At 35.8% G+C, this 18406-nt stretch overlaps 1 protein-coding gene across 1 annotated transcript; it reads right to left on the bottom strand.

Annotated features, from left to right (window-relative positions):
• Positions 1-14987: 14987 nt before the first annotated feature.
• LOC138149294 (olfactory receptor 6B9-like) lies at positions 14988-15944 on the bottom strand. The gene has a single exon (XM_069072300.1). The coding sequence runs from the start codon at positions 15942-15944 to the stop codon at positions 14988-14990; it is 957 nt and encodes a 318-aa protein (XP_068928401.1).
• Positions 15945-18406: the final 2462 nt, after the last annotated feature.

Here is an 18406-nt window from a genome sequence, read left to right as displayed (position 1 = left end):
TCTCTCTCTCTCTCTCTCTCTCTCTCTCTCTCTCTCTCTCTCTCACAAGATAAGTATAGAATGGATTGAAGGCAATCATTTTCAAAGTAATGTGACATTCTATTCTGTATCACAGTCTTACTAAAAGAGAATGAACTATTTTCTGGGGGATAATATATAGGGATCTTAGGAGGAAGTATTAGAAAATGAGAAAAAAATACAATTTTGCATATGAAATGGATTTTGGTAAAGTAGATTCCAAAGGGTTCAGAGGAAAGATAGTTAAGATCCCATAGAGTAAAGTGCTTTAGGAGAAGTTAGTTCAGGAGGGATGGTAGTGGTGGTAAATAATGAAATTCTGAAGACACATAGGGAAAACATTCTAATGAGAAAGGTTTTTTTCTGAAGAAAACAGCATGGATGTTCTACAGATGAAAGTAAGACCAGGTAACAGATTATGAATATAAGTATAGTACGGTCATATAAAAAAATGTTAGTAATACTATAGCTCAGAATTAATTGAAACTGATAAGGAAGCCCAAATACAGCAAAAAAAGTTCTTGGTTTCTTTTTTTGCTCTAATTTGCTTTGCTTTTAGCAATATTGTTTATTTTTAAATGGGAATATTATAGAGCAATACAAGCTTTACATGAGGTGGATGGGATGATAATAACCAACCGGGAGGAAAAAGTGCTTCTTGATTTTTTTCGTAATAATTGTTTCTGTTTTCTTCAAAAAGACATTTACAATGGAAATGACAGAATACAAATGACTAGCACAGAGTTATTGCTCAAGATAAGTAAGGTGATGGGAAGAAAATAACTGGCCCAGATGAATTATATTTTTTGATCCTTAAGGAGCTGGCAGATGTGATTACTAAATTACTGTCAGTGAATTTTGAAAGATTATATAAAATAGGAGAGGTAGTAGAAGGTTAGACAAAAGCAATTGTACCAATTCACAAATAAAAAGAGAAAGTCTGCAAACCAGTAGAAAACTTCTAGAATGAATCTTTTAAGAAATAGTTGGCAAAAATAAAAAAAAAGTAAACATCCAGAAAGGAAAGTTGTGGTTACCAAGAGCCAGCACGGATTCTTTAAAAAGAGTTCAGAGCAGATTAACTTCATTTTCTTTTCTGATAATATTACTAAACTAATAAGGGGAATAATATGGATGAAGTTTATCTAAATTTTAAGAAAGTGTTTGATTAATATCTTATTCTATTTCTGTGGGAAAAGATAGAAAGATGTGAATTAGATGAAAATGTAAACACATGGATTTAGAATTGGTTGGGTGGTCAGACTGAAATTATACTTGATGGTTCAATATTATCATGGCTAATGTCCATTTCTATTCACATATATCTCTGGTAATGTCTCTTATACCACTTCTAGTGCACATCATTGTTGGTAATATGATACATGTTACTTATATCCACCATTTGCATTTTCATAACCCTTTATGTTGCTCAAACATTCTTCTGAAGTAACGATATTTATGATTTTTAGTGATATAGTTTTACCAGGAGAATGTTAGTATTTTAAAAATAGGATTTTGTGACAATAATCACTTTGGAGTCATGAAATCATTGCGCAGTTCTTCAAATGCAATACATTTTATTCTCCTTGTATTCCATTCTAAATACAGTTCATTGTTCCTGTGAACCTCCTGGCTAAAGTATATCTACTGATAAATTAACCCAATTTAAATGGTATTTCCCCATATATTTTTTACTAGTTGTTTTGTGAAATTATACTCCCTGTAAACTTATGCCGTCCTCCTCCATTAAGTTTTGAAAATGAATTTGTATTAAAAACTGGCATTGCCTTTTGCTTCCAAGTGACTCTTCCCTAGTAAATAAAGATTTTGTTAGCTTATGTGGTTTCTGGGCTTATTGGGCTTCTTCTTTCTGTTGATTGTTTTATTTTGGTTCAACTTCTCTAAGAAATGGTAGTTTGGCATGTAGAGCAACTCTTTTTGAAGCAAGTATTCAAGTCTCCAGTTGTTTTAATTTCTTAAACCTAAACTCTATTTCTCTAGCATATTATTTTTCATCCTTTTCATGGATTTAAATCATGAGATATCAAGGTTTGTGTTTACTTGGTTTAGAGGAGAGGTTCCCAGGCCCCTTTAAAAAAATTACTCAGTTCATGGCCACCCCCCCCAAAAAAAAAAAAAACATTTTCTTTACCCCTTTACCAGTTTTTTTTAAACTTACATCATTTCAAAAATATATATCTTAAATTTAACAATTTATTGTAAATTTTGGGGGTTTTCCTGAGTTGAACTTTTTATGACTCAATATTGCATCATGTAACCATACAGTATTGTATTGTAAACAAGTCATTGCATGCACATATTCCTGCTAATGCATGCTGGACTTCCCAACAATGTGTGACATGTTCACCTACCAACTCTTCCTTGTTAAGACCTATTAGTGAACTTGTCCACTGATAGGTTATAACTTGCACTTTATGTGTTTATTTGGAAAATAATGTAAACACTATGACTTTAACACTGTTACACAATAGATGAAACATGTATGAATGGCTTTTCAAAATATTCTTCTCTTCTTTCTTTATGTTTCCACTGCCCCCTTATTTTTATTCAGCACCCCCCAATTGTTCCTGAGGCCACTATTGCCCCTCCTTGGATCATTCCAGCACACCCTCCCCTGACACCAGGGGTCATATCACTCACTTTGGAAACTTACGGCTTAGAAGATCATGTTAAGTTCTTCATAGAATTTCCTTAGTTTTTCATCTTCTGAAACAGTCATTGTCTTATAAAGTGAATTTATCTTCAGGCATTTCTTTTATGCTTCTTTTTGCCCTTAGTTGTATTTTGAATCCTGATATTGAATTCTGATAATACTTTTATTTGCCTCTTTGGGAAAATCTATAAGCCACCATTCTCTTTTTTAATTTCTTTCTTATTTTTGGTTGTATTTTTACTTAGAATGTTTATATGGATGTGCTCAATGTTGCTAGTAGAATTTCTATTATTTTGTAATTAGACAAAATATTAAAAACAAATTAATTAATTAATATTCTGGAAACAATTTTAAAAATGATTCTCAGCATCCTTTGCCCTCTGTTCCACCATAGCATTACCGCATAATAGCATTACTAAAAAAGCTGCAGGGCACTAAACAAAACTTTCTATCTATATTTATATTTATTTTATTCTATTTTATAATCATATATTATTTATACACCTATTATATTGTTTATTTTATTCTATATTTACATTTATGTTATATATTTTAGACTTATTTTCTATATTTATTTGTTTAATCAGTCTCTATAGCCAAAGAATTGATAATTACTTAGAGGCCAGCATGCTTTTCTGCACTTAGCTAGGCTGGGTTTTGTACAACAAATGCAGATTACTGTCACACACTTAAAGTCTTTTCAGTATTGTAGGACTTGTGGGAGCTGATCATCTACTGGCATAGTCTCTGAGACATAGTCAAGGTCATCTAAATGAAATAACAAAGCATTTGAGTAGGACACTCAGTTGGAGGACTATGAAGATAGGTTGAAACTTGATTATTGGACATTGAAACTTGGGGGGGGGAAGAAGAATCTAACTAGAAATGGTTAACAGATTGCTTGCAGGCATTTATAAAAGAACACTATGAATGCTTGATAACAGAATGAGTTCACTAATCAATTGATTAACAAAATTCTACCTAACAAAAATCTACCTTAAGCTTAGATAGATATAATGGCAAATATTAAGCAATGCTTGCCCTGGAAGAGCTTATATTTTGCATGTGTCAGCCTGCAGTGGGATCTTGATTTTCTTTTAAATGTCTAAAAAATGTAATAAAAAGTTTTATTGTTCAATTTGAAGATGGTATGGACTAGGAGAGATATCTAATAGGGGGATGACAGAATCAAGATTTAAGAAAACCTTGGACAGGACCCTGACCTGAAAAAAAAAAAGATAAGTTCATAGAATTTTAGCTCTAGAAGGAACCTTAGATATCTTCTAATTCACCTCCTTCATTTTGCAGATTGGGAAGATTAGATACAAGAAATGGAAGTAAAAGTTATAAATCAGATTTTCCTTCCAAAATAGTTTTCCTTTCAGTTCCTACAATATATGTAATCATTTCTCACCTGACATCATTGATTACTTATGTGAAATATGATGTCAGGTGAAAGTAGACAGTTGTTTCCATTGTAATTAGGTTATAAGTAAGGGACTGACCAAATGCCATTGCAGTTGGATTTTGTGTGTGTGTATAAATATATATATATATATATATATATATAGAGAGAGAGAGAGAGAGAGAGATAGGTATAGATATAGATATATGTATGTATATCCATAGCACCTATCACAGTGCCTCAAATATAATAGGTACTTAATAATTATTTATCAATTTTTAAAAATTTTATAGCAAAATTTTTTGTTTGTTTTCACTGAATCTAAAATTTTATTGATATAAGAACCCCCAGTGAGGAAGCTCCTTCTGCAAATACAGAACAGCAACTATTCTTTAACTGATTATCACAGAGAGTTGCCCTGGATACTAAGAGGTTAAAGGATTCTCCTAAGTTTACACATCCAGTATGTGTAGGAGGTGATCCTTGAACTCAAATCTTCCTGACTTAAAGGTCAGGTCTCTATTCACTATCCCATGCTCCCTGTTTGAGTATACTATTCTTAAAATGCTACTGGGAAATTATACTAGTCAGGGAAATTTTATGTCTCATATCTCTGTTTCTCTTACCTTTATACAAGTTCAAGTTTCTAAATGCTCTATAGAATTCAGGGATAAATGGACTGTTCCAGGGGTGGGGAACCCACAGCCTTGAGACCACATGTGGCATTCTAGGTCCTCTGACTGATTTAGTCAAAAGGCCACACTTGAGGACCTAGAGGACTACTATGTGGCTTCGAGGCCACAGGTCCCCCCCCCCCCCGGACTATTCAGTACAATCTCACTCCATATATGAGGAAACTGAGACCCAGGGAAGTTGATTGGTTTTTCCAAGGTCACAATTGTAGTTAGTGGAAATAGAACTCCTAGTCCAGATCTCTTTTTTTTCCTTTGTCTATGTATTGAGAGAATAAATACAAGTAGTTAACTAACATTTCATTTGAGAGAGAAAGTACCACCAACTAAGAAGGTAATGCTTGAGTTATGTCTTGGAGGAAAAAAGGGATCTGAAGCAGAGTTTCAAAGTGAGTATATTCCAGGCATGGGGGACAACTGGTTCAAAGGCATGGTAACAGGAAATGGAGTGTTGTGTATGGGGAACAAAGAGAAAGGCTGTTTAACTCAATAGCAGAGAGCGGGAGGAAGAGTAATGTCCAACGAAGCTAGAAAGATAGACTTTAAGTTGGGCCTATATGGACAATCCGTGCTACATGCTACTGTTGATTCTCTTAACAAGGTTATTTTAGGAAGCATTTCATTTCAGAGACAGTGTGATAGGGAGAGCTGTGTCTTAGAAATCAGCAGACCTAGGTACAAGTCAAAATCTGAATAAATTGTGTAGCCACAGGTCAATAATTTCTATTTTCTGTGATTCAGTTTCGTTATCTAAAAAAGACATTGCTTACACTATCTTATCTCTGAGGTCTGCCCCCTCAACCTCCCAGTTGTAAAGTCTACTATTCTATTATAATAGAATGCAAGTATGGTATTATATAATCTTAAAGGTGTTTTTTTTATGTCATTGTTGTTATTCAATCATTTCCAAACAACTCTTTGTGACCCCATGGACCATACTATCCGTGTTTTGGGTGTATGTTGTTTTTTCGGTTTTTTTTTTGGCAAAAATACTGCAGTAATTTGCCATTTCCTTCTCCAGTGGATTAAGGCAAACAGAGGTTAAATAATTTTCTCTTGGGCCACTTGGCTAGTAAATATCTGAGACTGGATTTGAACTCGTCTTTCTGACTGGTCCAGCTCTCTATCCACTTTTGTCATCTAGCTACTTCAATCTCATTCATATTTAAAAACTCATTTTCACTTGTACAAGTTAGTGGATTAACATTTTATACCCATTTGTGTAAAATAAAATTCTTGAAATTAATCAGTTACTTAAAAACACCGATTAAACTCTTCTATATACCTATCATTGTGTTTAGTTTTAGGGGAGACATAAAATTAGATAAGAGTAGTTCTGCCATACTGAAGCTTATTAGTCTACCAGGAAAACAAGATACAAACACAACTATAATGCATAGCACTTCTTGGACAGCTAAGTGGTGCAGTGGATAGAAGGCTGGATGTGGAGCCAGGAAGACTCATCTTCCTGAGTTCAAACCTGTCCTCAGACACTTGTTAACTATAGCACCCTCGGCAAGTCACTTAGCCCTGTTTGCCTCAGTTTCCTCATCTGTAAAATGAGATGGAGAAGGAAATGGCAAACCACTCTGATATCTTTGCCAAGAAAACCCCAAATGGGGTCATGAAGAGTTAAACATGACTGAAAAACTACTTAACAATAACAACAAAACAAAGAGTACATCTTAAGTATATTTGAGTGGTAGAGCAACTAGGTACAAGAGACAGTGGTAGTGGACAGAAACCTGGATTTGGATGCAGAGGACATGGTTTTACATTTCTGCTATGCTACTCCCAATGTGTGTGAAATTGAGAGGTCATTTATTTAATCTTTGCTCCTCACACTTTTCATCTATAAAATAAGGGAGTTAGGCCAAAGGATCTCTAAGGTTTGTTCTAGCTCTAAAGCCTATTGATCTAGGGTTGTATGATCTATGACTGTGAAATGTTAGGGCTTAAGGGATGGTTGTTTCTGGGAAGGGGAGGAGGAATCAGAGAAAAAAAGTTTCATACAAGGAAGCAGAATTTCGGTTGCACTTTAAAGGATGGGTAGAAATTCAGCAGGTGAAGAAGGGGAGAGAAGAGTATGTTACATTTGTGTGAAATATAGGACTAGATGCCTGGGAAGAGAAAAGTGAGGAGGAAATAAAAGAATTCCAATGAGATTACTGATTATAGGTTATTGTTGCGTTTGAAACCGGCATTGTGCTTTTTTTTCATTTTTAACAGTTCCTCTTCTGCTTTTATTTCATTCTCTTACATATCTATTTCTTAGCTTTAAATGGACTAACCTCTTTCTGGCTTGGAGTTTCACTTATTTGGTACATAAGTTGAAAAGTAACATAGGAATTGAGAGGTCGGTTGGGCTAGGAAAGAATTTATAAAGGTGACACATAGCCAAACTCATAAATGCATTCTTTGAGAGGGAACACAAATTCTAGAAGAAATGGGTCGTTGGGAAACAGTATTTGCATTTCATAACTACCATCCCCATTGCTAGATGGAGACACTAAGCAGCAATGAAGCAGATTAGTCATTTCTGGACAAAGACACAAGACTTTCTGTTATGTATTTCTGACATTTTCCATGACAAGGCTAACTGAAAGCATCTGAAGCAAGAGAAGTCGTTTTGGGAAGACTGGACCAGGATTTCTCTTACATTCACTTTTAGTCTTTGCCCTGCTCTGAGATACACCAGCAATAGTCTCAGGTCCAATTATGAATTCTGTGTGTAATCATATATAAATCATAAGTCAAAAGCATGTGATTTTCTTGGTGTAGCAACTTCTAGTGCAGGAATGCCCTCATAGATATATTTCTCATCTATAATTTATAGCATTAGAGAGTTGGTAATCTTAGATTCCTAGGTTAAATGACATGTTAGGTGGTAGCTAGATGATACAGTGGATAAAAGACCTGGGGTTCAGAGTTGTGAAATTTTTTAGCCTGAGTTCCTTGGGAATACAGGGAGAATCTCACCCATTTCCAGATCTGCATGACTTGAGGTCAAATAATGTGAGCAGCCAAATTGAAAGAAAAATAAATTTATCATTGTACTAAGGAAGACTGATCACTGGTAGCACCTTTAGTTTCCTAGGGGTCAAATTTGGCTTATCTAATTTTTTAAGGCTACTTTAAATACACAGTTAATCAACAGCATTCTATGGTGTTTAAATAGACCAATGGGATATAGTCTGTCCCTAAAGGAAATTTGGTCTGGAAATTCCTGGTTGCATGTTGGATGCAGCATTTATGGAGTACTATGAAGTCAAAGAATGCTGCATGCAATAAGATTTTGAGTATTCAGCCAAAGCAGTATGGAAGTGATTAATTCAGTTTTTATTATTCAGTCTACAGCAGAAGGGGAGGCAGTTTCAGTAAAGTTTTATGATTTAGACTGCAGGAGAATGGAGGATAGTTCAGTCAAATAAAACACTGTTAGCAAGATTGTTTTCTCTATATAATTGGCTGGGTGGCTTGTGTTCAAATATTGCTCCAGGGGCAAGTGACTTAACCTCCCTAGGTCTCAGTTTCCTTATTTGTAAAATGAGAGAGTTGGACTTGACAAACTCTGAGGTTCCTTGCAACTCTAGATGTATGATACTATTATTTCTATAGTCTTATGAGAAAAAAAAATTAGAAATGGGATTTTAGCACCTCTTCATGAATCCAAGTCCAGGAGTATCAACTCTCTCATGTTGCATCTCAAAAGAATTAAAGGAAAACAAAACATGGAGCCATAGGGGAACTTTAAGTACGGATAGAAGTCAAACACAGAGGCCTGTGGCCTCTGGGCTTTCCACAAAGAAAGTAGAATATCTTAGCAAAAAGCTTGAGGAAAGGTACAAGGCTAGCTTTAATATGTTATCCCATTTATTTTCTAGGGAGCTTTGGAGAGGTCTTTGGAGAGACTGCTTATTGAAAAGTAACACCAGGTTTCCCTCAAAGCATATTGTGTCTACAATGATCTGAATGACAAAAGCATATGGAAAACACAAGATTAACAGATTTTTAAAAACTCTTAGATTTCTTTCTAGTCATTGGAGTAGATCCACAAGCTGCCTAACTGGGGGCTAGCAGAAATTTGAAGGGTTTCTATAGACACAGGATAGGAATAGAAAATCATCTCTCATAGACTTATCTAGGGAACATACTAGCAAGTCACAAAGATCCTTTAGAAGTTCTATCAGGCTGTTTTGGTGGAATGTGATGGACTGGGTTAGGCTGGGCTAACTGGGCTTGGGTAGAGTATAAATCACTCCAGTGTGGTTGACCATGACAGGAAGAACAAAATACAAGAAAAACAGGGACCTAGGTCTCAGGAAGATCTAAAATCTTTTACCATTTCAGATTGTGTTCCCTTGGGTGACTGGGATCCAATTAATGTACCTTACTAGTTTGTAATTTTCTCCTCATTTCTAGGGATGTCTTCTAGGGACGGCACCTAAATGGGGAGCACAAGAGTTCCTTAATAAAGTGGATACTTCATTATGAGGCACTTAGGACACCAATCATTTCCTTAATTTTTTGATTTCATAAAAACTTTTGCATCCATAGTTTCCTTTTCCTCTTGCTGTTATCCTGAGGTCACCATTATCACCACTACAACACATATCCAGATTAAGTTCTACACAGCTTACCAGGACAGAGTACGTAGCTCTGTGAGCATTACTTACCTCCAGTGGGAACAGGAGACCAGCTACCAACCACACTGACTGCTTTGTGGTTAGTTAAAAGCCTGATTTGACCAAACAGAAACTTTTAAGGAGAAAGATCTTTTCCACCAATAATGAGCATAGGGTTGAACTTCAAGTGTCAGATGGTCTGAACTCAGCCTTCTTTACAGTAATGCCTTTATTCTTTTTTGAGTCCAGTGAATATGGATAGGAAGTTCTGGACCCTAGGCATCTCCCCTCCACCAGAAAATGATGCTAGGGGACCATGGTGTCACCTTTCTCCTGCTGCTGTCTATGAAGAAGGAAAAGAAATAACTTCTCTTCTTCAATCTCCTCTGAAGAAGTTATCATCAAGCAGAAGGAATAAAACAGAGGTTCTTGAAGTTAGGTGTTTAGAAACTGCTAAGGTTCAGGAGAAAGACCAAAGAGGAGAAGGAGGAGAAGTAATTGAGGAGCCCACAGGAGAGCATTCAATGCTCAGTCCTCATTGTCCTCTGAGACATAAAAGGACAGCTGCCTATACCTGGGGGAATTGGCTCCACCATTTGTCACATGTCCTTCCCCAGACCACATCTGTGACTAAGCTTTTGTTTCCTCAGCAGAGATGACATCATCATGAATCTACTTTCTTAGAGCCCATGGGTTTAGAGGATCCAATGGGATATGTTTCCTGGCCAAGTAGCCCTGACTACTTCCCTTGTTACTGTCTGAGCATCTCTAAGACAAATTTAAGCACTCTTTTTTAGACCTTTCACCTTAGTCTTTCATCATCCTTGCAAGTATTTAAGAGTCTACTATGTAGTGGTCATTGAGATGGGTACTAAGCATACACATTTAATGGATGAAAGAATTCCATACATTGTAGTGGGGAGACAAGTACATATGAAAGTATATAGAGAATATATACAAACACATTTAAAAAATAATTAATGTAATTAAAATATGGCTAGAGAGGGAAGGCACTAATAATTGGGAAGACCAGAAAGATATTCACATAGAAAGGTACCATTTGAGTTATGTCTTGAAGGAAGAGAGAGATCGAATAGCCTATGGTCCCATTCAGCTCTGTATCCTCTTGGACTTAGGTTCAAATATTGGGGATTGGGGGGGAAAAGTATTTGTAATGGGAATGTAAATTTAAAGATCTTCCCTGCCCCTAGGCTAAAGTGCACCTGGAGCCTGGGGTGGGAGGCTTGTTTTTCAGTAGATACTTCTTGATTGGCCAGTGAGTCAATAAGGTTGTTACATTCTCTGAGCCAGGAGAAGGGTATATAAACCCTGATTTGAGGCTTTGTTTTGGGGCTCAGTTTGAGAAATGTTCTGTGATTTGGTCAGATGAAACTCTGGAAAGCCGTTGTCCAGAGCCCCCCGGCTTTGAAACCCAGATGTTGTTTGGTATGGATGTAATGGTTGGACAGTTTGGAAATCTGTCTACTTGATCTGTTTTTGTCTTGACAATTCTGTCTGTATACTTTGAAGTTCGGGGTGCTGACCTTTTTCCCCTGAACTAGGTAAATGATACATATTTGACTGATTAAAGTAAGCTTGTTAGCCCATTTTGAGTTGCTTTCCTTTATCAAAGCAGATCCAAGAACCTGTGTTGGCAGACACCCTGGCGACGCTGGGGTGCTTGCTGCTACAGTATTCTTTGTAGTAAATACAGCAATAGTGACTTTGGTTGCTGGTAGAAAGGAATATAAACCTTGCCAGTCTCATTAGCTTTACTTGAGCCTTTTCAGTATTATTCCTACGTGGATTTGTATGGTAATCATGTGCAATATGGGATTGAAAGGAATATTCTCCCCTCCAACTTCATATTTGTAGTTTTGGTAAATGGAGTTTCTCCAGTGATTCAAAGGGAGCTGAGCGTGTTGACTCAAGGATATTAGTGCTTTCAATAGGAATTTTTGACTATAAGTCAAATAAACAATCTAGAGTTTATAGAGAGCAGTAGGGAAAACTCTTAGCAGAGAGAAACTCAGGGAAGACATTCAGCAGAGAGCAGAGGTGCCCTGCAGAGTACAACATAGAAAACAGGAGCTCAGGGAAGAAAACAGCTTGCTGATGACACCACAGGGTAGTAGCAGTGCTGCTACTGTGAGTTGACTCTATGACCCTTTTACTCTGGCTGCATAAGGTCTCTACATGTAATTATTTTTTATATGTTATTATTATTATCAATAGCATTTATATAGTGTCTACTATGTGGCAAGCACTATGCTAAACTTTTTTGCAAATATTTCTTTTGATCTTTAAAGCAACCATAGAAAGTAGGTACTATTATTATCCCATTTTACAGATGAGAAAACTGAGGCAAATAGGGGTTAAGCAACTTGCCCAATGTCACCCAGCTAGTAAGTGTCTGAGGCTGAGCTTGAATTCAGCTCTTTCTGACTCCAGGCCCAGTAATCTATCAAGTGTGCCACCTAGCTGTTCCTCAACACATTTTCTTTCATTCATGTTCCCTAGCCACATGTGTTTCCTAAACACAGAGCTTTCACATATGCTCTCTGATCATTTGTGTTATCTAAATATATGTCCTCCATGTATGTATTCTTTTTGACAAACTTTAAATCAACATGCCAATTTTTTAATAGGAAATGATTTGTTCCACCCCGATTTTTATTCTCCCACATTCTTCTTTGATCCATATGAAATTGATAAGTTTTAACTTTCAAAGACAATCAAAGCAATATAAGTAGTCATCCTAATTTTGTCTGGAATTTTTTTTTAGGGAAAGGAAGATATGTTCATGTTTTAAGGGCTGATTTTCCATTTTTCAGTCTACACATCGTCACTATGAGCCAATATATAGTTACACCGCAAATGGCTCTCATGTGGACAATTTCTATAGCATAGGTATATAGTATTAAAAACATGGGTACTTGACAGTATGAAGCCATGTGTAAAAGAAGTTAATAGATTTTCTTCTAGCGAACACACCTTAAAATTGTTGGATCAAGTGGTATCAGGAAATTTCTAATTATATGTCCCTTGGCATCTCAAATTCAATATGTTCAAAATACAGCTCATCTTTTTCCCTTTAAGTACTCCCTCTTCCTAACTTTCTTAATTATATGAAGCTAATAGTCTAATTTGGTTGGAATGTAGAGTGTTGAAAAGGGACTAAAGTGAAATAGACTGAAAAAATAGATATAGAATATATAACTTACTTGAGTAAAGGGAACATTTAAGTTTAATCTTTTTCCCAAAGCTGAACACAATGTTTGGAATCACTGCCAAGCAGTGGTTGATGGATTGTTTAATAGCCTGATTATAGAAGTCAAGGTTGGTAGTTGTATGCAGCTGTCTACTTATACCCACCATATGCCTTTCCATTACCATTTGAGTGACCTTCAATTTTGATTCTTCTAAGGGTGTCACTTTATAGATTGTTGTCATCGAGCATCAATCAGACAATGTTTCTTCTCTCCAATGACACTGATGTGATCCCAGTTTAGGCCCTCATTACCCATCATCCTAATCTATATCTTGCTACTGGACCTAGATGTCTCCAGAAGAGAAAGTGAGGCTGGTGACTTTGCACAGCCTTCCCTCACTTCAATTCACTTACAAGCCATAACATCACTCCCTGATGTCATGGTCCTCTTCAAGAATGAAGGCCAAACAACAACCTCTGTGAATAGTAGTAGAAGCTGCCCCATTGGGGACGCAACTGGAACTAGCCAAAGGGCAACATAGCTTCTTCTTTCTCCTTTCCCTTCCCTTCACTTCTATCCTCTTCTGTTCCCTTCCTTTCCCCTGTTTCTATCCTCGGGCTTGATAAACATGGGGCTTGATTGTTTTTGTGCCTTGCTTATAGAATATGTTCTGCTGCCCTACTTTTCTATGTTTAAACAGCACCAAAAATCTTTATGGATATTTGTCTTTCAATATTGCTTAAGAACTAGAAATAATACCACTCCTGTCTTCATTCCTGTTGCTTTTCACTATTTCTCTCAATATTCAAGAATTTTTTCTTTATAAAGAATATTATTATATGAAATTCCATAAACTATCTCCACCAGTTATCTAAGTATAATAGTTAATATACAGATTAATTTAGGCAGCACTGCAATTTTTTTTACCATGCTGACATAGCCCAGCAATGACCAATGAGTATCTATTTGTTTGTCTTTTCTTATTTCTTTTAAGAATTCTTTCCTCACTTGTGGAAACAATTTTCTGTGCTTCTTCATTGAAAATGTGAGCTTGGTTTCTGAGATAGACTTGTTATTACATTTTAAATGGACGTTTCATACCTATATTTTTTAAAAAATAATTTTATTATAAAGGCAATAATGTTTTTGAAGATTTTGCCTACATTTCTTTAAAATAATCTTATGTTTTTAGTTAACTTTTAAAAATATGGCTATGTTGATTCTTTCTTAATTCTTAATAATTCTTTTCAAAATCTATTTTATTCTGAATTTAAGAAATAAAACAAGCATTTGAATAATATAGTAGAATAGAAAAAAGATGATTTTGCATGAAAATTGCAAATCTATTTTGTACAACTTTCTATTCCTTTTAAATATATAATAAAGTTATCATGTAATTTTCTTTTTTTCCCTTTTTTTCTCCCCCTTCCCCAAGATGACTACCATTAGATACAAATATATGTGTATATTACAGATCTATATATAATATACACACATTATATGTATATTGTAAATAATATACACATATTATATTTATGTGTTTATATGCATGCATACATATGTAAAATCATTTTATACATACTTTTATTTATCAATTCTTTCTCTGAATGTAGATTCTGGATGTAGATAGCTTCTTTCTTCATAAGTTCTTTGTAGTAAATTTGGGTATTTATAATAGTCAAAATGATTTAGTCACTCAAAGTTGTTCTTAAAACGATATTGCTGTTACTACATACAACATTCTCTTGGTTCTGCCCATTTCACTCTTTATCATTTTGTTCAATTCTACTCAGATTTTTCAAAGATCAGAGAACTCATCATTTCTTATATGCTTAATCATTCTTACCTGCCTTATGTAAATTCATCTTATTCATAGTGAATGTTTAAAAATGTATTTCTGAAAAATTATTTCTAAGAACTTATTAATTTTTTTCTTAAGGAAATTGTCTGTAAGTCCCTTTCTCTGCATTATCCAGTGCTTGAGAATCAGGCCCACGTTTGTCTTCTATAAAAAGGAGTTAAATTGAGCCCCTCTTTTTCCAAGGTCAGGAATCTCTGAGTTCATTATAATAAAATCATGAGGCAGAATATTTTTCTTTTTACAAATAATTTTGTTGCATAGGTGTCAACTTCCCTCTCCTTCCCCTTATCTCTATCTCTGTCTATGTTTCTGCCCCTCGCTCTCCCTTTGTCTCTCAGTTTCTGTCTCTCTGCCTCTCTCCCTTTCCTTCTCTATTAATGATAATTTACTTTGTATCACAAAATTAAGCTGGCATTTCTGGGCTTTCAGTACTTTTGTTAGTAGCCTTTGTCTCTCTTAGAAATGGTTTCTGGGTCCCTGGATAGAAACAAGAAGGCTTTTCAAAAGGAGGAATCTCTCAAGAATAGGGCCCAGCCACTGCTTAGGGTCTTTCTGATGGCATCCTTGACTTCTTGGTTCCTCAGGCAGTAGATAATAGGATTCAACATGGGTGTGAAGACTGCATATACAGCTGAAATCAGCTTGTTGGAGTTGAAGGAGGCAATAGCTCGAGGTCGAACATACATAAAGATGACAGCCATATAAAAGATTATCACCACAGTGAGGTGGGAAGCACAGGTAGAGAAGGCTTTCCTCTGTCCAGCAGCTGAAGGGATGTGTAGGACAGTGGAGATAATGAAACCATAGGAGAAAACAGTAGCTGAGAAAGGGAAGACAAGGATTACAATGGCTAAGGCAAAGTCCACCATCTCAGCCATGGAAATATTCTTGCAGGCCAATTTGAGAATGGGAGAAACATCACAAAAAAAGTGGTTTAACACATTGTTACCACAGAAAATAACACGTGATATATAACAGACCTTGACTATACCAATAGAAAAGCCACATACCCAGGAGATAGCAGTCAACTGCATACAGAGTTCTATGGTCATGATGACTGGGTAGTGGAGTGGATGGCAGATTGCCACATAACGGTCATATGCCATGGCAGCCAGGAGGACACACTCTGTGCAGGCAAGTGAAAGGAAGAAGTAGAGCTGAGTCATGCAGCCCAAGAATGAGATGGTGTTGGGGTGAAGGAGAAATCCAACCAACATCTTGGGGACAGTGACAGAAATGTACCATATCTCCAGAAAGGACATGCTACCCAGAAAGTAGTACATAGGCTTGTGGAGGGAGTTGTTGGTCCAGACAGTGAGGATTATGACCAGATTCTCCATCAATACAAATAGGTAGGTTCCAAGAAAGAGGATAAAGAGTAAGATCTGGAACCAGATTGTAGTAGGAAAGCCCACAAGGATGAACTCAGCGACATTAGTGATGTTTTCTTTCCACATGGTCAGGACACTGAGGTTTTAAGGGAACCTACAATGGTAGTATAATATACAATGGTAAGGACCAAACAGTGTCCCTAAGGCAACTAATTTTTTTCTATTAGTCACAACACTATCTGTTATCATTTAGTTTCTAGGTACCACCAGAATCTTCTAATAGCCTGAAAAGTTATCTTTGAGGGAAATCATATGGTAAAGTTATATCCAGGTCTACATTCCAAGGTCAGGAATCTCTGAGTTCATTATAATAGAATCATGAGGCAGAATTCTGAAGTGAAGTTGTTGATCTGGTTCAATAATCAGTCATAAGGCTGAAGAAGACAGGAAGGTTTACTCTTAGGTCTACCTTTCCCTGGTCTTTGTTCAGCTCTCTCAGGAAATCCCCAAATGTCTGATTCTAGAATAAAAATTCCCTTTTATAGGTCTCATAGAAAGTAGTAGCTCTGACCCACAGTCAAGTTATCCCCAGCTATTACATTTTAATTACTCTTTCCCAATGAGTTGTTAATAATAACATACCAGTAAATATTTTTCAACCCATTTAAAGAAGCAGTCATAAAGCATATGCACATTTTCCTTAAAAAAGGTACTCACTACTTCTAAAAATAGTTCCACCTCCTTAAAATTTCACAAATCAGATCAGGTTGTCCTGATTGACCTATAATGCAAACAAATTAATCCTAGAAAGAAATAATGACCATGGAGAAGAATATTATCATATACTGGTCTAGGATATGGTTTCAGGAATGGAGTTCCCTTCAGTTCTAGGGGCCCATTTTCAGGAATTAAGATGATAGATCTAAAACTGGAATGGAATTAAGAGACCATCTAGCTCAAACATCCTATTTAATAAATAAGGAAACTGAGGTCCTTAGAGGTTAAGTGAATTTTCCATTATCACAAAGGCAAGGGTCAACAGCAGTATTTGAACCCAGGGTCATCTAACTCCAAAAACTGAGTTCTTTCCATTTTGCCATGCTGTCACATACAGCTAATGACTATTTAATCTACTTTTTCAGCTTCCAGTTTTCTGAGGCTGAAACTGATCAGAAAAAAAATCTTACCAATGCTCCTTATACCCGCCAAGATCCCAGAGCCAAAGCTACACAAAATTTAATCTTATGACCTCCTTAAGTAGGAAAGAAAGAATAGCTTTTGAATCATTTCATGGAGGGAAAAAGGTGAGGTAAAGGGCAAGAAAAGGTCCATAGACAAAAAGAAAAGAATGTCATGTGTGTTTTTGTTTTGATTTCAGGAGATAAGTTTTTTTTGGAGTCCATTTCTGGAACCCTTTTCATCTAGTATCTCCCTTTCTCCAATGCTTATTCCACACAGCTGCCAAAATTATCTTTCTTTATCACAAGTCTGATATAGTAACACTCTCCATCAAAAACATTCACTAGATCCCCTCCCTGTTACCTCTAGAATAAGATACAGACTCTTAGATCTGGATTTTTTAGGTCTTCTGCAACCTGACAAACTACCACTCCAGTCTTTCCATAATTAGGTACTCTACATTCTAGCCACACTAGATTATTATTTCTCATAATTGTTCTTTCATTTCCCAACTCTCCAAATTGTCACCCATCAGGTAGAAGAACTTGAAAATGTATGAGAATAAGTTGGAGAAATTCAAGATGTTTAGAATGAAGAAGAGAATACACAAAAAGACATATGATACTTCAGTAGATCTGCAAAAAATTATCTTCATCTAAGAATTTTGTGTGATCTTAAGGGGACATATCTTCTTGAAGGAAATACCCTAAGGTTGCCCTTAGTTTTACTGAATCTAATGTTTTTTTTTCAAATCTATATAAAAGAGAACCAGAGAGGTCTTATATTTTCCATTCCTCTTAGGCAATTATGTGGTCACCATTGAGGAGACTCAACAGTGAAAGTCTCCCTGTTTCCCTCTCATATTTTCATCCAATATACCATTTTTATATTCACTTACCATTTTCACAAATGTTTTGTAGAGATAAGGAAGTAAGTATATGGGTCAAGAGTTATTAATATCATGACAGTTGTCTTTTGGGGATATTAATACTATGATTTCCTTCCATTATTTTGGAGTCTTTCCCTCTTTAAAATATTTTATAATTAGTTCTCTGAGTATGGAGAGAATTGTAGGAATATGAAACAATCAATGAAGTGCTTAGAATTGAAAATATCATTTCAATACCATGACACATTAGGTGTCATTGATAAAGAACAGTAAGGAGACACAGGGACAGAAGTAAGATTTAAGAAGACTTTAAAGGTAGAAAGAGATAAGGTTATTAAGGTCTTTAAGAACTAAATAGAATTATATATTTGATGTAGAAAGTAATAGGGAGTTATTGGATTTTATTGAGTTGGGAGGGAGGGAAATATGGCATGGTCAGACCTGCATTTTAGGAAGATCAGTTCGACTTTTAAGTAGATGATGGACTAGAGTGGGAAGAGCAGTATGGTAGGGATACCAA

Source organism: Petaurus breviceps, unplaced genomic scaffold, assembly GCF_028583685.1.
Source record: "Petaurus breviceps papuanus isolate PSGF00001 unplaced genomic scaffold, PetGlider_PUasm1.0 90845, whole genome shotgun sequence".
Taxonomy (NCBI): domain Eukaryota; kingdom Metazoa; phylum Chordata; class Mammalia; order Diprotodontia; family Petauridae; genus Petaurus; species Petaurus breviceps.
The sequence above is the reverse complement of the archived record's forward strand: the minus strand, read 5'-3'. Positions and strand labels throughout refer to the sequence as shown.